This window comes from Chiloscyllium punctatum, chromosome 4, assembly GCF_047496795.1.
Source record: "Chiloscyllium punctatum isolate Juve2018m chromosome 4, sChiPun1.3, whole genome shotgun sequence".
Classification (NCBI taxonomy): Eukaryota; Metazoa; Chordata; class Chondrichthyes; order Orectolobiformes; family Hemiscylliidae; genus Chiloscyllium; species Chiloscyllium punctatum.
In genome coordinates, this window is record NC_092742.1 from 21,962,604 (window position 1) to 21,984,005 (window position 21,402).

General features: G+C 43.1%; 1 protein-coding gene across 5 annotated transcripts in view; it reads left to right on the forward strand.

Annotated features, from left to right (window-relative positions):
- Nucleotides 1–21,402, forward strand: part of ylpm1 (YLP motif containing 1) — a 147,054-nt gene that overhangs the window by 42,506 nt on the left and 83,146 nt on the right. For all 5 annotated transcript variants that reach the window (XM_072568233.1, XM_072568229.1, XM_072568230.1 and 2 more), the window contains 4 exons: nucleotides 1,091–1,276; nucleotides 7,376–8,514; nucleotides 9,863–14,449; nucleotides 20,920–21,034. In XM_072568233.1, the coding sequence (XP_072424334.1) occupies nucleotides 1,091–1,276; nucleotides 7,376–8,514; nucleotides 9,863–14,449; nucleotides 20,920–21,034 (6,027 nt within the window). The remainder of the gene's footprint in view (nucleotides 1–1,090; nucleotides 1,277–7,375; nucleotides 8,515–9,862; nucleotides 14,450–20,919; nucleotides 21,035–21,402) is intronic.

Sequence of the window (21,402 nt, forward strand, 5' to 3'; positions counted from 1 at the left end):
ACCACTTTCGTATGTAATGGATTCTTGAAGTCCAGATTTTCAACTCTGCTCTATCTCGGGGCTCATCCATTTGTTGATTGTTGTTTGTGCGCAGAAAAAATCGAGACAGGATTCTGAATTTGAACTTTACTGGCATGAACTCATGTTCCCACTCTTAGTGATTTGCCAGTTTTAACTTTTTCATACTGTTAGCTTCCACACGTTATCAACTTTAATTGTTGAAGTGCCTAAGAAGTTTCTCCAGTCCAATGTAACCTTAATTTTAACACTGAATTATCTAACAAAAGTCTTTGAATACAAGTGGGGGAGATGTGAGTGCAAGATTTTACTTTCCTTTTCATTTCCCAAGTTTCCTGAAATCAGTTATGTTGCCACCTTAGATCCTCTGCTTCTTCATTAACTGAGATTAAACCTGTAAATCTCCTAGTCTAAGTTTGCCTCTTTATACGCTATGTATGGACAGTTATCATGACTGCATATTTGATTTTTCCATAATTGGGAATAGCTTTAAATATCAATATTCACGTTTGCTAAAAGTTTGCGAAAGAGTAAAGAGAGTTGATCTTTGCAGATCTGTTCGAATGGAGAGATATTCAAAATTGTGTCTAAAGTTTTAAAAATTATTTTGTATTCACTAATACTGTTTCGTATCAAAGAGATACAAAGATCTAGTAAAGATTCTGAAGTTTTATGGAGGAAATAGGAGTTTGACAAATCTGTCTGCTTCCCAAAGATATTTCAACTAAGTTTCATCCAAAGATTTTTTGGTTAAATTGATAAGCTTTAAATGTTTTTAAAGGGATAGTATTTGCACCTCACTGGCGCTCCATTTCTGCAGTGCAGTGATAGCATGTGAGTTTTCACATTAATGTATTAAAACAAAATTACAGGTAACTAGTTATTTGTATCAGATACAGTTTGGGAAGCATTAACACCTTCCTTAATTTTAGCTTTTCAATAGAATTGCATACATTCCATGTCAATAAAGTTGTAAGCGCATGGCTATGATTCAAGAATTTGTAGTTGTGTTTAAATGTGCCTTGCAAAACACTGACTTTATTATCCTTTCATATTTTGGATGCTCTTTTAGCCTACTATCCAACCTCCAGAGAATCCAGAGGAAGCAGAAAGATTGAAAATGTTGCAGGCAGCTGCAGCTCAATGGCAGCAACAGCGCATAGAATATCAGCAGCAGAACATGATGCAACAACATAATCAACTACAGCAACTCCTGCAACAGTACCAGCAGTTGATGCAGCAAATACAGCACATACAGGCTAGTACCATCAAGTTACATGTTTGTGTTTTATACTTTTGCATGGAAATGCCAAGAGGTTTTTTTTTAAACCTCTACTGTTTAAGCATTCATAACAATATTTCGGCCATACAATATAATAAAAGAAATAGAATGCCTACAGTGCAGAAAGATGCAATTCAGCTCATCAAGTCTGCACGGACCCTCTGAAAAGCACCCTACCCAGACTCGCCCTATCCCCATAACCTGACGTTTACCACAGCTAATCACCTACCCTGCACATCCCTGGACACGATGGGACAATTGAGCAAGGCCATTCCACCTAATCTGCACATTTTTGGACTATGGGAAGAAACCAGATTACCCAACGTGCAAACTCCACACAGAGAGCTATGCAAGGCTGGAATTGAACCCAGGTTTCTGGTGCTGTGATGTTTTGATTCTGAGAATATCGAACTATTAGTTGTTCCTGAAGTATCACTCCCAAAACTATGCACAATACTTTGTGCCCCTATAAATGAAGCTTAGAATAATGTATGCCTTTTTAACAGCTGTCTACCTGTCCCTGATACAGGTAGTGTCTCTTTCCAACACCTAAGTCTCTCTCCTCCTATGTGTCCTTTAGAATAGTACCCTTCAGTTAATAATGTCTGTCTGTGCTTTTTATACCAAAGTGTATCACCTTCCAATTACCTGCATTGAAGTTTGATCTGTTTTCGATCAGCTGTTCCACCAATGCATTATATCCTTTTGAAATTCTACACTGTCATCCCCACAATGAACAATTCTTCCACATTTTGCAAACTTTGAAATTACATGCTGCACACCAAGTTCTAGATCACACATCTATCAGTAAAGGTCCCCATATCGACTCCTGGGGAATGCCACTACAGAACTTCTCCCAGCTCAAAAACAAGACATCAGTTTTTTTTTATTTCAGTCCAGTTGGCCTAGCCTTATTTTTGCCCTGTTGAACACCATCAGTTGATTAGTCATATTCTAGAATGACCCACCCTCCTTCAAAGACCAAATCTAGCAGTGCCACTATTGTTGTTGGGCTGGACTTATATTATTGTTGGAATTTCTCCTGAATACAATCTAGGAAAGTTTGCCTTTTGCCGCACTTTACACTACCCAGTGATATCTATGAGTAATTAAAGAATTCTATTGCACATCTCTGTATTTTGCTAGGAGATTTATTTCTCCAAATCCTTCCCACTAGTTGATGGTCTCTAGATTACACTGAATAATATAATTGCACCTTTGTTTCTTTAAGTTTATTCAAATCGGTTCTTGAACCCCCTAAAACATTGTTTCTGTCCAGTACTGCAATGCAGTCCTTAACCAAAAACACCACTCCACCTCCTCCTATTCCTTTCTTATTTTTTCTGAACAACATGTAACCAGGAATATTTTATACCCGGATTTGCCATGCCGTATGCCAGGTCTCAGAGAGATTGTGGAAGTGGCCATTCCCACAGTTCTGGATTGTACAGACAGAGAGAGATTGCAAGACATTCAGCACCAAGGAAGTAGTGCAGGAGCTTCTGAGAGCACCATGTGCTTTAATGAGTATCCTGTTTTTCATACTCATGCGGGAAATGGTTTTTGTGGGAAGTACACCCAAGTCAAGTGATCCATGACGCCATAAGTGGCTCAGCTGTATGATGAGTACAAGGAAGGTCTGCAAATAATGTTGCTAGGGATGATTGAGTAGCTGGGAAACCTAAAGGCATTCCAGGTCTCGTAGATTTATTTCCAGGGTGATACATTTTCTTCTTGCTGCCTCAGTCAAGAATGTCACTCAAGGAGTTGACAGCACCCTGCGATGGGGAGGTGAATAGCTGTAAGCCATGATCTACATCATTATTTATGAGAAAGGTATAAAGAAAGATGCGCTCATATAGGCTCTTAGTTGACTGATTTTTTTCCATATTTAACTTTAAATTGTGACCTCAATGGTAGTAATTTGAAGATTCCACTTGGAACCAGTTGACATATGATGTGGATTAGGGGCAGTGGTACAGAAGGGAAAGCATTAAATTGCTGGGCATTGTGACCGGTTGCGATGGAACCTGTAAATATTCATTGTACTCCGTTTGGATAGAGGATTGGATGATTGGCAGCAGGCAGAGAATGGGGATAAAGGGGTCTTTTTGTTCAGGATGGCAGTCTATGATGAGTGCAGTTGCACAGAGGTCAGTGTTGACACCACAGCTATTCAAGCTGTACATTAATGATCTGCACAAGGGAATTGAGGGCATTCTTACTAAGTTTTCAGATGGCAAAGAGGTATACAGCAGGACAGGTAGTGTTGAGGAGGAGGGGAGGCTGCAGAATGACTCAGACTGGCTAGGAGAGTGAGCAAAGAAATGGCAAATGGAATACACTCTGGAAAAGTGTGTGGTTATGCACATTGTTAGGAAGAATAGAGTTAAACGGCACAGAAAAGAGACCCTTGGTTCAACTCTACATGCCGTCCAAGTTTTCCAAACTAAATTATCCCATTTGCCTGCACTTTGCCTATATTCTTCTAAACCTTTCTTATTCATGTCTAAATGTCTCTTAAATGTTGTAACTAAATCTATCACTTAGTCTGATGGTTCATTCCACGTATGAACCATCATCAGTGTGAAAAAGTAGCCCTGCAGCTCCCTTTTTAAATGTTTTTCTTCTCATCTTAAAATTAAGCCTTCTAGTTTTGAATTCCCAAACCCTGGAGAAAAGACATTTGCTATTCACCTTACCTATGTCCCTCATGATGCTAAAAACCTCTGACAGGTCACCCCTCAATGTCCTACACTCCAGTGAAAAATCTTATCCAGACTCTCCATATAACGTAAACCCTCCAGCTCCAGTAGCATCCTTATAAATCTTTTCTGCATCTCTCCAATTGAATTTTCCTTTGCATAGCAACCAAAACTGTATACAGTACTCCAAAAGTGGCCTCACCAATATCGTGTACGAACGCAGCATCATGTACTAACTGTTAAACTCAAAGTTCTGAGCAATGAAGGCAAATGTTCCAAATGCCTCCTTTATCACTGTGTCTGCTCGTGACACAACTTTCAATGAATAATGTACCTGAACCGCTAGGTCTCTCTTCTGCAACACTCCCCAGTGCCCGATCATATTCTGTGCAGGTCCTGTCCTTGTTTGTCTTACCAAAATGCAACACCTTGCATTTATCTAAATTAAACTCCATCTGTCTCTCCTTGAGACATTGGCCCTATTAGTCAAAATCTCTGTAATCTGATATACTGTATATTCCTCACTGTCTACTGTACCACCAATTTTGGTGTCATCCGCAAATTTACTAAACATGCTTCCTGTACTCTCATCCAAATTGGTCATGTAAATGACAAACAACAGTGGAGCCAGCACTGTTCCTTGCAGAACACTGCTGGTCACAGGCCTCCAGTCTGAAAAATAATGCTCCACCACCACCAACTGTCTCCCATCTGCAAGCCAATTTTGTATCCAGTTGGCAAGCTCTCTAAATCCCATGTAATCAAACTTTACTAATCAGTCTACTATGTCTTATTAAAGTAATTCCCTCTCTAATGGCACTGTGGGTCAACACACAGCAGGTGGACTGTAGCAGTTCAAGAAGCAGCTCACTACCATCTTCAAGGACAACTAGGGATAGGCAATAAATGCTGGCCAGCCAGCAGTGCCCACATTCCAAATGAATAAATTTAAAAATAAAAGGTCCATGTAGACAATGTCTACCACTCTGCCCTTATCAATTTTCTTGGTCAGATCCTCAATAAAAGTCAATCAAGTTTGTGAGACACGATCTCCCATGCACAAAGCCATGCTAACTATCCCTAATCAGTCTTTGTCTCTCCAAATGCATGTAAGTTCTGCCTCTCAAAATTCCATTCAACTTAGTCACCACTGATGTCAGACTCACTGGTGTATGGTTCTTAGACTTCGTTTGCAACCTTTCTTAAATAAAGGCACAACTTTAGCCTTTAGTCTGCTGTCACCTCACCCATAGCTATAAATGGTACAAATATCTCTGATTGAGGCCTTGCAATTTTTTCCCAGCTTCACACAATGTCCTAGCATACACTAGATCAAGTCCTGGAGATTTATCTGCCTTTATCCTTTTTAAGACCACCAACACTAACTCATTTGTTATGTGGACTGTTTTCAAGACATCAGTATTTATTTCTCTCAGTACCTTTTCTGCAGTAAGTACTGAAGCAAAACATTTGTTCAGTATGTCTCCTATGTCTTGTGGTTCCAAACATAGATGACCTCATTGAGCTTTCAGATGCCCATTCTCTCCCCACTTTACTTTTTCCCTTGCTCTATTTGTAAAATCTCTTCAGATTATCTTTAACCATATCGGCCAAAGCTATCTCATATCCCCTTTCTTGCCCTCCTGATTTCTCTCTTAAGAATGACCCTATTGCCCATAGACTCAAGAGATTTAGTTGATCCCAGTTGTCCATACCTGATGTGCTTTTCCAGTGCCACACTTTTTGACTCTGATCTCCAGCATCTGCAGTCCTCACTTTCTCCACTTGCCGTAGCCTCAATATGTCTATTCATTCCATTGTTCCCAAATCCTACCAGTTTTATCCTTCACTCTAACAGGAACATGCTCCCTCTGAACTCCTGTTATCTCACTTTTGAAAGTCTCCCACTTGCCAGTTGTCCTTTACCTGCAAACAGTCTATCCCTATTGGCCTTACCCCAGTTTAGAATTTTAATTTTTATACAAGGCTTTCATAGTTATTTTGAAACTAATAGAATTATGATTAATGGTCCCAAAGTGCTCCCCAACTAATACTTCATTCACTTGCCCTATATTACCACACTCTTGACTCTTATTTCCCAAGGAATGATCAAGTTTTGCTCCTTCTGTAATAGATACATCTGTATATTGGTAAAAAGATTTTCTTGAACACATTTAACAAATTCCTCCCCATTTGAGCCTTTAACACTATGGCAGTCCCAGTTTGTTTTTGAAAAGTTAAAATCTCCTGCTATTACAACCGTGTTATTCTTACACATATCTAAGATCTCGTTACGTATTTGCTGCTCAGTTTCCTGCTGACTTTGGGGGGTTCCTATAGTACAATCCCATTAAGGTAATCATCCCCTTCTTATTTTTTAAGTTCCACCCATATTACTTCATTGGACAGTTCCCCAGGAATGTTCTCTCTAAGTGCAGCAGCATGCTTTCTCTCATCAAAAGCACCACTCTCCCTTCTCTCTTGCCTCCCTTTCTATTGTATAACATCTTAACCCCAGATTATTGAGCTGCCAGTCCTGACCCTTGCTAGGTCATGTTCCACTAATAGGTACAATATCCCGGTCCCATGTTCCCATACTTGTCCTGAGTTCATCTGCTTTACCTGTCAGGCCATTAATAAATGAAATAAATGTAGTTTAATTTTTCGGTTACTTCATTCTCTTACCTGCTATTGCCTGCCTTGCATGATTAACTTTCTGTCTTTAACTGCGAACCATCCTGAGCTTTCTCTCTATTCTCACCTCTGCTTAGGAACCATCATCCCAACTCCATATTTGATTGAGGGCTCCCAAGTAAAACTAGAAAATCTCCCTGTCAGGACTTTAGGAGCATAGACAATTTCTAAATGGAAAAAAGCTTCAGAAATCTGAGGCACAAAGGGACTTGGGATTCTAGTTCAGGTTCAGTTGGAAAATGCAATATTAGTATTCATTCCGAGAGGCTCAAAAGATCGAGATGTACTGCTGAGGCTCTGGTCAGGCTGTATTTGGAGTATTGTGAGCATTTTTGGGTCCATTGTCCAGCAGGGCAGATGTGTCAGCAAGTTGCTGAAAAGTGCAAAAATATTAAGAGTTTTCAACATAAAGGTGTACAGAAAATATTTGTTTTCTATAATATTCTGATGAGTTTCTGGGAAATTCAGATTTGCTGATATATTGGTCAGTAAAGTTGTCTCAAGGGTGATCAGTGCTCAGTTTCCAGACTAATTTTCACATATGTTTTTAAATGGGGGAGGGGGGAGTGGGGAAGCTAGTTTTTGAATTAGTTAGAAATGAAGAAACTTTATAGGCTGTTTATGAAATACAAAATATGAAGTTGGGACTTAATGTAATGGGTTTCTTTTTCTTCAGTCACTGCCTCTGGAGATGCAGCTGAGGCACTTAGAAATGCAGCAGCAACAGTTTATTCCTCTGTATCAAGAATGGCAGCGACAGTTCCAGATCTGGAAGGCACAGCTCCAAGCATATCCGAATAAAGATCAGCTCCAACAGTATGAAACTCAGTGGAACCAGTGGCAAGAGCAAATGGTATCAACAAATCATCATTTCCAGGAAAGAATGGATGCTCTCAGAAATGTTCAACAGCAGTACATGAACAGTCAATCCCAGAGTTATTTGGGAAATACATCAAGCAGTCTGATGTCTCAGGCTGCACCAATGCCACCCATGGGATTGCCTCCGACACCACCAATTGCTGGTTCTTCTGTAGTTTCAACACAAGGAACAGCAACCTCACCAGCAGACCCAGCTTCTTCAGAACCAGAAAGTTCACCTGTTTCCAGGGCACTTCCGGTGGTGTCTCAGGCCCCACCATCATTATCTCAAACTCCTTTACCAGTGACTCAGGCACCTCCACCAATGACAATGGTACCCCCACCAATAACTGTGCCACCTCCACCATTGACTATGCCACCTCCGCTTATGAATATACCTCCTCCACCAATAAATCTGGCCCCTCCGCCGGTCTCTCTGGCCCCTCCGCCGGTCTCTCTGGCCCCTCCGCCGGTCTCTCTGGCCCCTCCGCCGGTCTCTCTGGCCCCTCCGCCGGTCTCTCTGGCCCCTCCGCCGGTCTCTCTGGCCCCTCCGCCAGTCTCTCTGGCCCCTCCGCCGGTCTCTCTGGCCCCTCCGCCGGTCTCTCTGGCCCCTCCGCCGGTCTCTCTGGCCCCTCCGCCCGTCTCTCTGGCCCCTCCGCCCGTCTCTCTGGCCCTTCCGCCGGTCTCTCTGGCCCCTCCGCCGGTCTCTCTGGCTCCTCCACTGGTGACTCAGGCCCCACCACCAGTTTCCCAGGGTCTGCCATCAGCATATCAGGCTGCTACCCCAGTTTCTCAGAACACTACAGTTATCACAGAACAGAAGAGACCTTTAATTCCAGCACCACATGCTGAAGTAAAAGCATCTTCTTCAAGTTCAAATATTCATAATAGTCGATTTTCGACATCTGGGATTAAGTCATCTGAGCTATTGCAAACTGGAGACCACAGGATGTCAAGGTAATTATAAGTCCATACAAATGTCTGTACAAACTAAGAGTGCTTATTCAATCAGGTGTAGTGCTTATATGTGGCTTTGTCCAGTTCCTAGATTGACACAGTTACAAGCAAAAAAATCAATTTTCCTCAACTCTTAATGCTTGGGTTTGTTTCTGCTGATGAAATTAGTGACCTACTGAAGGTGTGTGTCAGTTGTGATCTGTACATTGCTGCAATTCATTGGATTTAAGAGCTGTGAATGTGTATTAAGTTTCCACTGTAATTAACTTTGTGACCTTTGCTGTGGGTCAGAATGAAAACCAGGTCTACCCTTAATTATTGTGACTAAATGCATCTTTCATTATTCTCTGTTTTTCATGTTAGAGTTGAGTTCTGGACAAATGTCTACCTTGAGACCTTAAAGTGGCAAGTGTAGCTTTTTGAGGGACAGATAACTAACCAACATTGAATTTAACCTAGTTTTTATTATATTTGCAAATGAATTGTCAATATGACCATTAAATTATAAAATTCTGGTTTTAATTCCTTTATTAAATCTTGTTTGCGTTTATGAAAAGCAGGTTCTTTTGGTTCAGTAAATTTATTTTGGGGAGATTATTTTGGAGATGTTGCTTTATATTTTACAATCTGTAATAGGAAGGACCAAAAACATCAATGTCCTCCTTTAAAAAGAAAATGTTTAGAATGGTGCACACTAAAGCTGTAGCCTATGATTCAAGCAGTGCAGTAAAGATTTTTATACTAAATATGTTCCAGTGGATCAAAATAAGCTATTTATTAATGAATCAGCTGAAAAATGAACTGAAAAATAACTTCTAAACTAACTGTCTAGCATGCTGTGAAGTATCAAAATTAAATGATAGATGAGCTAGGATTAGTTAAATACTGTGTGTGACTTGTGAGCAGAATTTGGTGTATTTTTTCACACAAAAAGCGACATAGACATAGAATCCCTACAGTGTGGAAGCAGGCCATTCAGCCCAAGTCCACAACAACCTTCCAAAGAGTAACTAACCAGAGCCATTCCCCTACTATCCCATGTTTAACCCTGACTAATGCACCTAATCTGCACATCCCTGAACACACTGAGCAATTTAGCAAGGCCAGTTCATCTAGCCTGCACGTATTTGGATTGGATTGTGGAGGAAATCCACAGGGAGAATGTACAAACTCCACACAGTCGCCCGAGGCAGGAATCGAACCTGGGTCCCTGGCACTGTGAGGCAGCTGTACTAGCCACTGAGCCACTGTTCTGCCCAGACTTCATTGGTATTTGCCAGGAAATTGTTAAAAACAAACATGAGTTTAAATCATTTGTTAAAGTATTTTATATTTGGAACCCCTCCAGGTTCGATGGACCACATGGCAGAGGAATGCAAAAATTTGAAGGACCAGGAGCAAAAGGAAGTTCTCATTCACGTTTTGATTTAAGGTGCTCTCGATTTCAAGGCCACCAATTTGAAGTATCCCAGACAAGGTTCGAAGGACAAGCTTCAGGCCAGCATGTTGAGGGTGAGACTGCAAGCCAGCACACTGAGAATAAGCCTGCAGTTCCAGTTGTTGAGAGTGAACTTGTAAGTCAGTTTGTCAAGGATTCAGCTATGGGTCAGCAAGTTGATGAAGTCCCGAGTCACCACCATGAAGCTGAGGCTTTGAGTCAGGTTCCCAGTCTTGAAAAGCAACCTCCTGGTAATCGTTTTGAAAAGCAGCCTCCAGGCAATCGTTTTGAAAAGCAGCCTCCTGGCAGTTGCATTGAGAAACAGAGTTCTGGTACTCCCATTGAAAGTAAGGCTCCCAATAATCGATTTGAGAAACACGATCCTGGTGATCTTACTGAGAAAGAGGGTCAAGAGAAGGAGGGTCTGAGCAGTCGTATTGAGACGCAATGCCCTGGTACTGGCCCTGAGAAGGGGGGTCCTGGCAATCGCGCTGAGAAGGAGGGTCTCAGCAGCCATCTTGAGAAGGGGAATCCCAGCAGCCACCTTGAGAAGGGGGGGGACAGTCAAGTTGAGAAGGAAGGTCTGGGTCCAGGTGGTCATGTCAAAATGCAGGATCTGGCAACTTGTGTTGAGAAACAAGATAGTCGTTTTGAGGAGCAGCTGCCTGGTATTCGCCTAGATGAACAGGGTTCAGATAATTCCCTTATGAAGCAGAGTCCCAGTAATTGCTGTGAGGTGCAGAGCCATAGCAACAGTAATCACACTGAAAACCAGGATGCAGATAGCTGCTTCGAGAAGCAGGTTACTGGTATTGGTGTTGAGCCACAAGGATCAGTTAATCGTTTTGATAAACCAAATCCAAGTAATCGCATTGAGGCCCAGGATGGTCTCATTGACTCGCAAGATCTCAGCAATCGTTTTGTGAGCCAGGGACGAGTGAATCAAAATGAAGATCAGATTCTTGAAGGCCTAGACGGCAATCGTTCTGATGGCCCAGGGAGCAATCGTTCTGATGGCCCAGGGAGCAATCGCTCTGATGGCCCAGGGAGTAATCGCTTTGATGTTCCTGGGAGCAATCGCTTTGACGGCCCGGGGAGCAATCGCTTTGACGGCCCGGGGAGCAATCGCTTTGACGGCCCGGGCAGCAGTCGCTTTGACGGCCTGGGCAGCAATCGCTTTGACGGCCCGGGGAGCAATCGCTTTGACAGCCCAGGGAGCAATCGCTTTGACGGCCGGGGGAGCAATCGCTTTGACGGCCCGGGGAGCAATCGCTTTGACGGCCGGGGGAGCAATCGCTTTGACGGCCAGGGAAGCAATCGGTTTGACGGCCAGGGAAGCAATCGGTTTGACGGCCCGGGGAGCAATCGTTTTGACGGCCCGGGGGGAAATCGTTTTGACGGCCCGGGGGGAAATCGTTTTGACGGCCCGGGGGGAAATCGTTTTGACGGCCCGGGGAGCAATCGTTTTGACGGCCCGGGGAGCAACCGTTTTGACGGCCCGGGGAGCAACCGTTTTGACGGCCCGGGGAGCAATCGGTTTGACGGCCAGGGGAGCAAACGCTTTGACGGCCAGGGGAGCAGTCGCTTTGATAGTGCGGGGCACAGGGGTCACTTTGAGGGCCCAGGCCCAGGAGGTTGCTTTGACAGTCCAGGCCCCGAGGGTCACTTTGAGGGGCCTAGACCTGGGGCGCCCTTTGATGGTCCAGGACCCAGGGGCCGCTTTGAGGGGCCTGGGATGGGGAATCGCTTTGAGGGCCAAGGACCCAGGAACCACTTTGAGGGTCAGGGTCCCGAGCAATACTTTGAGGGCCAGGGACCTGGGAATCGCTTTGGGGGCCAGGGTCCCAGGGATCGGTTTGGGGGGCAGGGACCGGGAGGCTGCTTTGAAGGCCAGGGCCCTGGGGGTCGCTTTGGGGGCCAGGGTCCTGGAGATCACTTTGGTGGCCAGGGACCAGGAGATCGCTTTGGGGGCCAGGGACCCGGAGATCGCTTTGGGGGACAGGGACCAGGAGGCTGCTTTGAGGGTCAGGACCCTGGGGGTCATTTTGAGGGCCATGGTCCTGGAGGCCAGTTTGAGGGCCCAGGCCGCGGGGGTCGTTTTGAGGGCCCAGGCCGCGGGGGTCGTTTTGAGGGCCCAGGCCGTGGGGGCCGCTTTGATAGCCCTGGCCGCGGGGGTCGCTTTGAGGGCCAGGGAGCATTCAAGGGTCGCTTTGATGGCCAGGGGGCCTCTGGGGGTCGCTTTGACAGTCATGGGGGCCCTGGAGATCATTTTGAGGGTCAGGGACCTGGAGGCCACTTTGAGGGTCAGGGCCCAGTTGATGCTTTTGAAGGCCAGGGACCTGGGGGTCGCTTTGATGGCCAGAGCCGGGGAGGTCGCTTTGATGGCCAGGGCCGGGGAGGTCGCTTTGATGGCCAGGGCCGGGGAGGTCGCTTTGATGGCCAGGGCCGAGGGAGTCATTTTGAGGGCCGGGGCCGCGGGGGTCGCTTTGAGGGCCAGGGCCGAGGGGGTCGTTATGAGGGCCCTGGCCGAGGATGTCGCTTTGATGGCCAGGGCCGGGGGGGTCGCTTTGATGGCCAAGGCCGAGGAGGTCGCTTTGAGGGTCAGGGCCGGGGAGGTCATTTTGAGGGCAGGGGTTCAAGCCTTCATTTTGAAGGCCAAGGTCCTGGAGGGCATTTTGAGGGGCCAAGTCAGGGAAGGCACTTTGAAGAACAGGGTCCAATGGCCCATTTTGAAGGCCAGGAACGTGGGGATCGCTTTGATAACCTGCATCCAGCGGCTCATTTTGAAGAGCACTCAGCTAGTCATGGGCAACATATTGATGGTTATAGAGCAACATCGCATTTTGACAGCCAGGGAGGGTCTTTTGAAGGTCCTGGTGCTTCTGAGTGGTTTGAGCATTCAGGTCAAGGGCAGCACCTTGAAAGCCAGGGACAAGGGCAACGTCTTGAAGTCTCTGGTGCAAAGTTTCATAGTTCACGGTTTGACAGCCCAAAGGGACCAAGATTAACTGGGCCCCGTGGGCATTTCCCCACTGGACCATGTGTATCTGGTTCAAGACCCAAAGGCCTTCAAGTTAGAACTGAACAAATGGGACAAAGTTTAAAAGGGCCCCAGTCTTCTCATTCATCATTAGAACAAGTTGAGGATCAAACAAAACGAGCTGGAGTCCAGGAGCAAGAGACAGCAGCTGTAGGCAAAGATGTAAAACAAAATGCTGATAAAGTATCACCAGCTTCAGTGGAACATAAAGATGAAAAAAATCTTTCCCATACACCATTGGCTGCTACAAGTCATAAAAATTCAGATTCATCTGGAACTAAAGATTTGACAAAAAGTGTTGATTCATCTAAATCACATGAAATTCAGAAGAAAGCAGACAATTCTGAGTTAGCAACTTCTTCAGTAACTGTCACTCAGGACCAAAAAGATCCAGTTGTGCAAAATATACCTAAAACACTGCCTTCCAATTCATCAGCTGCCGCAAAGGCTGTATCTGAGAAATCAGAGCCAAAAAATGTAGATACCAACAAAAGGTTTGAATCTGTACCATTGCATCCAACTAATGATCGAGCAAAAGGCCCAGAGCATCGGCAACACGTTGGCAAAGATTATTCCTCTATCCGTAAAAATGATGTTGATAGTAATAAAGATGTTCCAGAAATAAGACCATTGCTACATCACAGGATAGACATTCAGGGACATTGGCATCAGGAGGAAGGTAGATCTTTGGATGATCATTTCTCTGGACCAAGAGGAGGTCCAGCTTTTGAAAGAGAGAGAACTCTATCTTGGGAAAGGGGAAATTGGACTGACACTGGCTCAGATTTTTGGGATGAAAGAGATCCATTTAGAAGAGAGGAGTGCTCACTTCTTCGGCGACCACCTCTGCCTCATGAAATTTTAGACAGAAGGGAAATTCGAGCTCCACATCAAATTGAAGGGTTTGACAGAGGCTTTGACAGAGAATTTGACAGGAGTGGAAGGTCACGTGAACATGGTTTTAACAGAGACAATGAACATGATAGAGAATACTTTCACAGACGAGAAGAATGGGACCTTCGTGGTTCTGGAAGGGACTTTTCTCCTTTACACCCAAGGCCAGATAGATGGAGAGAGGAGCAGTGGAGGGATGAAAAGGAACGGAGCTACCATCATGAACAAGAACGGGAAATGTGGGGTCAGGACTATGCAGAGAGGCCAGACTGGAGGAGGGATGAACGTGTTTTGCCTCCAGAAAGGCTTGGATGGCAGAGGGAACAGATGGATGAAAGAAGATATCCAGACACAGACAACAGGCGGTTACCTTTTGACAATTTGCGTGAGATGCCATCACAGACTGGTCCTGTTCGTGCACCTGTTCTACCTGAACAGCCACCAGTGCCTTTCTCTGAAAAACCTATGGTAGACCAAACACCCGGCGGACAAAATATTGTTGCATTGTCAGAAAGAGAACATGAAATCATCTTAAAAGCAGCGCAAGAATTAAAATTATTACGGTAAGTGACTTTTTTTTTTGTATCGCCAATAGATTTCTCGAGAATATTGTTATATAATGTCAGGTAATAGAAACCATTGAGAAAAGGTCATGCTCTTAGCCCGTTTCCCATCACAACTGAGACAATGTAGTTCCGAGCCACTATGGTTTTAATCCATTTTAATACTCCTGAGTGAATGAGCGAGGGAAGAAGAAAGATCTTGTTAGTAAATGTGCAGATGTGAAGATTTATTAATATACTCCCATGTTTGCTGTTATTGTAATTAATTAGCCTCGTGATGTTTACTGTACTTCCTACACTTACACATTGAGAGAATACTTGATAACTAATTTGGTAACCACATTCCAGCAAAAATAGCATCTTAAGAAGACAGAACATTTTGGGTGGGGAAGATACATTGGTTAAGAGAATTACTTAACAAAAGCTTTTAAATTGCATATTCGTATTTGTTTCCCTCCCTAACAAGAATTTTTCAGGGCTTAACATAGATTGATCAAGTTCTCATCTTGTCTTCTACCAAATCAATTTATGAAATTACAGAAAACACCAAATTCACCTAAAGTCATAGAGGTATACAGATTGCAAACGCACCCTTCAGTCCAACTTGTCCTTGCCAACCAGATATCCTAAATTAATCTAGTCCCATTTGCCAGTACTTGGCCCATATCCCTCTTAATCCTTCCTATTCATATACCAATTCAGGTGCCTTTTATGTGTTGTCATTGTACCAGCCTCCACCACTTCCTCTGGCAGCTCTTTCCATAAGCATATCACACTCTGCATGAAAAAGTTGCCCCTTAGGTCTCTTTTATATCTTTCCCCTCTCACCTTAAACCTTTGCCCCCTAGTTCTGGACTCACGCAGCCCAGGGAAAAGACCTTGCCCCTCATGATTTTATAAACTCTATAAGGTCACCCTTCAACCTAGGACGCTCCAAAAAAAACAGCCCCAGTCTATTTAGTCTCTCCCTATGGGTGAAATCCTCCAACTCTGGCAACATCCTTGTAAATCGTTTCTGAGCCCTTTTAAGTTTCACAACATCCTTCCGATAGGAAGGAGGCCAGAATTGCACACAGTAGTTTAAAATTGGCCAAATCAATGTCCTTTACAGCCTCAACATGACCTCCCAACTGCTATACTCAATGCACTGACCAATAATGAAAAGCATACCACATGCCACCTTCACTATCCTATCTACCTGCAACTCCACTTACGAGGAACTCTGAACTTGCACTCCAAGGTCTCTTTGTTCAGCAATACTCCCTAGGACCTTACCATTAAGTGTATAACTCCTGCTCTGACTTGTCTTTCCAAAATGCAGCACCTCACATTTATCTAAATTAAACTCCGTCTACCATTCCTCGGCTCATTGGCCCATTTGATCAAGATCCCATTGTACTCTGAGGTTACCTTCTTCGCTGTCTACTCATCTGCAAACTTACTAACTATACCGCCTATACATCCAAATCATTTATAAATGACAATGAATCCAGCACTGATCCTTGTGGCATACCACTGGTAATAGGCCTCCAGTCTGAAAAGCAACCCTCCACCACCACCCTTTGTCTTCTACCTTCGAGCCAGTTCTGTATCCAAATGGATAGTTCTCCCTGTATTCCGTGAGATCTAACCTTGCTAGCCAGTCTCCCATGGTGAACCTCGTCGAATGCCTTACTGAAGTCTTAAAGATCAGACATCACTCTGCCCTGATCAACCATATTCATTACATCTTCAAAAACCTCAATCATGTTCAAACCATCTTCAAAAAACTCAGTTAGTGAGACATGATTTCCTCCACACAAAGTCTTGTTGACTGTTTCTAAACAGTCCTTGCCTTTCCAAATACATGCAAATCCTGTCCCTCAGGATTCCTTCCAACAGCTTGCCATCACCGAAAATATGCTCACTCGTCTATAGTTTCTTGGCTTTTCCTTACTACCTTTCTTAAATAGTGGCACCACGTTAGCCAACATCCAGTTTTCGGGCACCTCACCTGTAGCTATCGACGGTACACAAAACTCAGCAAAGGGCCCTGCAATCATTTCCCTAGCTTCCCATACATTTCTGGGGTACACCTGATGTGTCCTGTGGATTTATCCATCTTTATGTGTTTTAAGGCATCCAGCCCCACTACCTCTGTAATTTTTCAAGATGTGGAGCAATATCAAATATTGTTTTCAAGTTGAAGTTAATTATTTAAATTGTTTATTTTGTTCATTATTTTAGTCGTTCCCCCAAATAATTTCCCTTTGTAGTTTAGGGTTGGTTTCAACACAAGCTAGTACAAGGAAAATCTGATACTTTGAGTAATCAAAATAAATTCTTAAAAGATGTTTTATGATGCAAGACACTAAACTTTATTTATTTAGAGCTTTTTATCAAGTGCAACATTAGCATTGTTCTTTTGTTACTGGAGTAGAAGCCCGTACTGATGATCTGGAGATATTTGAATGGCTCCAGTGGTTGGAAAATTTTAACTGAATGAATTAAATAATGTACACAAAGCTAGTATCAGCAATATGACCACACAACTACCTGATGAATGTAAAATATGACTGATTCATGAATGTCTTTTCGAAAAAGAAATCTGTTGTCAGGCTTGGCTCATATGTGATTCCAGCTCCACATCAATTTTGTTGACTCTAAACTGCCATTGAAAATGGTCCAACAAGACACTAAGTTATATCAAGCTGCTTTGAAAAGTTATTTAAGATGATAAAACTGGACAAGTCACCTAACATTATCCTAAGCGTCAGACAAACAGTATCCATCTTCAGTTAATCCTACAAAGCTCCCCTCATAACATGTTGGAATTTGTGCCAACATTGGCAGATGAGTCCAGCAGCAACCTGATGAAGATTCTGAGAGTTTGACTTTCAACTATCTTTTAGACCCTAACATTATCATTTCCTGGAATGTACTGTCCCAATGTTAGGTGAATTGGCCATGTTAAGTTGCCCGGAGTGTTAGGTGGATTAGTCAGGGGTAAATGTAGGGCAGTGGGTCGGGGTGGGTTACTCTTCGGAGGGTCGGTGTGGACTTGTTGGGCCGAAGGGCCTGGTTCCACACTGTAGGGAATCTAATCTAATCTAATGGCAGGTGGCTGCTGAGGATTATGCCCTTGAGAGGGAGTGACCCTGGGAGTCCTCAACATAGACATCATGCAGTACAGAGTCAATGGCAACAGTCCAATTTTGAGGAAGGAAATGTCTTATTGGTTATCACCAACTGCACTCCCCATTAAGTGCAGAATCAGTATAGTCCTCTACTCCAAACCATTTAGTAGAACCAGTGAAGGTGGCAAGAGCACTGAATATGCTCTAAGTGGAGGCGTCAATGCCCAGCCCCAAGAATAAGCTCTTTAGCTTTACTACTGGCCAAGATGGCCTAATCATGAAAGGTATAGTTGCCAGATTTACCCTGCGGCAGTGGCTTATGGAATAAATAATTACAAGGGGAAAGGTTTACTTGACCCCAGTCTTGCTGATCTGTCACAGATGCTATTATTTCAGTGCTAGTAGAAGTGACCACTTCAAGATTCTTGTGCTATGTAATATCTTACCGTTTTGGTCTAAAACTACCACTACACAACATGAAGTATGCTCAGAATAGGCCTAGCAGTTTGATGCGGTGCTATGAGGTCATGAGAATTGTGCACCTCCAGAATCTAACCTCATTCCCAGGCAAGACCGTCTTTCTGCCATTACCATGGCTCCCAAAGATGGTCCCTGGTTATTCAGATATGTTAGCATACCAGAAACAATACGATACTTACGAAAAGATGAGGTGTCATCCTGGTGGAACTGACAACATACGACCATGTGTAAACAAGTAATGAATGCTAAGCAAGCCCATTATCAGATTGAAGATCTCCATTCATGTTGCATCCAGTTATGACTGGTGATGGTGGACAGTTAAATAACTGACAGGAGGAAAAGGCTCTATAAATGCTCACATCTCAATAATGGCAGAGTCTAGTCCATAATTCAGAAATGCTGAGTGGATGATCCAGTTCTGCCTGCTCCAAAGGTAATCAGGATCACACATGTCCACCTTCAGCTGATTCACTTCACCTGTGACAGTGAGAAATGATTGAATGCATTAAGCACAGGAAAGCCATTTGATCCTAACAGCATCCTGCCACAATATTCCAATGCCTACCCATGGTTCTTTACCCTAATTAAACTATACATTATGGGTACAACATTGGCATCTCTCTGACAAAGTGAAAAGTATTGGTTTAGGTCTTGCCAACAAAAAGCAGAACATATTCATTCTGGTTGATTACCACCACACCGATCAATAGTCCATCTCAAAGTGAGCAACATGATGGCTGTTGCAATCAAAAGTATTTTAAATGACAATTATTCACCAGTAATTTATTTACTGCTATTGAGTTTACATTCTGACTGGACCACTTAGCTCCAATCCACAGGTGTAAACATGGACAAAATCACTAAATTCTAGAGGTAGCATCAAGATTGCATATGACTAAATGTGGCAAATTTGAAGTCAGTGGCAATTGGAGGGATGGCTACCTAGCACACAGGAAAATGTAGTTGTTTGAGGCCAATCATCTCAGTTACAGGGTGCTTTTCCAGATAGTCTCTGAGTAGTATCACAGGCCCAGTCACCTTCAACTGCTTCATAAATGTTCATCCTTCCATCATACGGTTAGATGTTGAGATTGTTTAACACAGTTCAGTTGAATTCCCAGCACCTCAGATGTTGAAGCAGGCATGCATAAGTACAGAAACATCCAGTTTTGGGCTAATGAATGGCAAAGCAAATTGAATTGAATTAGTATTATTGTCACAGGTACTCAAATGAGTACAGTGAAAAGTTTATAAGTTGCCACTTACAACGTCATCTTAGGTACAAAGGTGAGGTGCAATCCTTAGTTACAGAACAAAAAAAAAGAAACAAAAAGTTACATTACAGCTATGCACACAAAATAACCAAAGACCAGAAAAATAAGAAGCAAAGTTAAAAAGACAAATATCACTGTCTCTCTCCAAAGGCTGTCCGCAGCAGACCAACTTGGGGGCCACCAAGACCGTACTAGGCCACTGGCCATTGGTCACTGCTGTCCCCGTTTCGGGTTTCTGCCACCATGCTCCATTGCCGCTGCTCCTGCATCAGGCCACTGCTGCCACCCTCTTCACTAGGCTGCTGATCATTTGTGACCCCACTTCGGGTTGCTGTTGTCCCTTCTTGGAGTCCTGGTTGCTCGTATCCTCGCTTCAGCTGCTGGGGTCTTCACCAACGCTGTTTTGGAGGCCAAGGCTGGGTATTTGAAGCCAAGAGAAGGGAGGAAAGTATTCTGCTACTACCTTACCTGAAGTTCAATAAATCAATCAATCACTAACTCCAGCTGAAGAGAGTCTAACTACATCCCCTTGACATTTAACACCATTACAGTTACTGAGTTAAAGGAGAAATTCCTTGGTATCCACTATTGTACAAAATGTTACCTAGAGCAGGCACACACCAACGACGTAATGGATCGCACCATATTGAATTGACAGATTCAGACAGATTTAAAAAATCTTGGTCAGTAAGGTAGATTTTGAGGAATGCTTTCAGGAAAGGCAGAGTAATTTAGCATGTTAATTCTAAACACACGCAGGTAGCTGAAAGTGTAGAATTTTGCTGGATAAGTGCAGGTTCAATAACATTCCCAAAACTTGACATCATTCAGGAGAGAACAGCTTGATTCATATCTCACCTATTGTCGTAAATGCTCACTACCCTCAGCCCTGCCAATAGTGTAGTGCATACCATTTAGGAAATGCAGTGTAACAATTCGCTGAGGCTTCTGATGACATCTTCTGAATCCAAATCTTCTGCCTAAAATGGCAGCATTCCCACAGGGACACCATGAACATGGATTTTACCTTGAATTTGCTACTTTTAAAAATCCGGTTTCTAGCAGCTTTACAAAGAAGTTATATAAACAGAATGCTTAGAAACTAGGAAGACAGAGGTTTATTTGAATAGGTGGACAGAGAGTTTTGAAGGGAAGAGAAAGATATGAGTTGAAAGACAGGAAAAGAGCAGTCCCTAAGCTACTAAAGACTGAAAACTAACAAGTATTTATCCTCTTTTATATTCCACTTTATTTGTCTTTGATTTTTTTCGAACAATTGATTGGATATTTGAACTTCCCTTAAACAGTAACATGACTTGTATCATGAACATTGAAAGTAAGATAATCTCAGACCAGATGCATCTAAGAGAAAAATTGTGAGGAAATGTATTCAGCAATCAAAAGATATGTTTATCTGCCATTCTTAGTGTACCTGAAACTGTAGGTGTTTTCATACAATCATGTTGCATGGACATTCTCGTTATTGAGTCAGTCATACTGGATTATGATCATCTATTTTTCCAGATTCTGTCAGTAATATCATTGCTTCCTTCACCAGATTTATGCATTGTTTTAACTTTAGTTGCTTGTGACATTTCAGTGAGCTACAGGAGATTGAGCGAGTACCTCTTCTACCTAGCAAAACAGATTCAGCAGGAATTACTCCTGTAATTCAAGATTATCAGAATAGTAAAACTGGTCAAGATTTCTATAAGGTAAGAAAATAGAACTAGATAGCACCATATTGAATCGACTAATATTTATACAAATATAAGTTTTTCTGCACCATACGCAAGTCTATCTTTGAAGTGCAGATTATATTCCATACATTGTGACGCATTCTATGTTCTCTGTATACCTTGGTGATCTCTTTTTGTGACTATGAAAGACTTGATGATCTCTTAGCATGCTGTTCTATATTCATTTATCCAATGAAAAATTAAGGGTCAATCATTTTGAATTCATCAGCCTTGGTAACAATGGTGGGTTCCTAGACCTGAAGGATGTTAATAAACTAACTGAACTTCCACAAATATCTGATAGCTTTCGTGTTAACATTTTTTTGGTGCCATGCTATAAACAA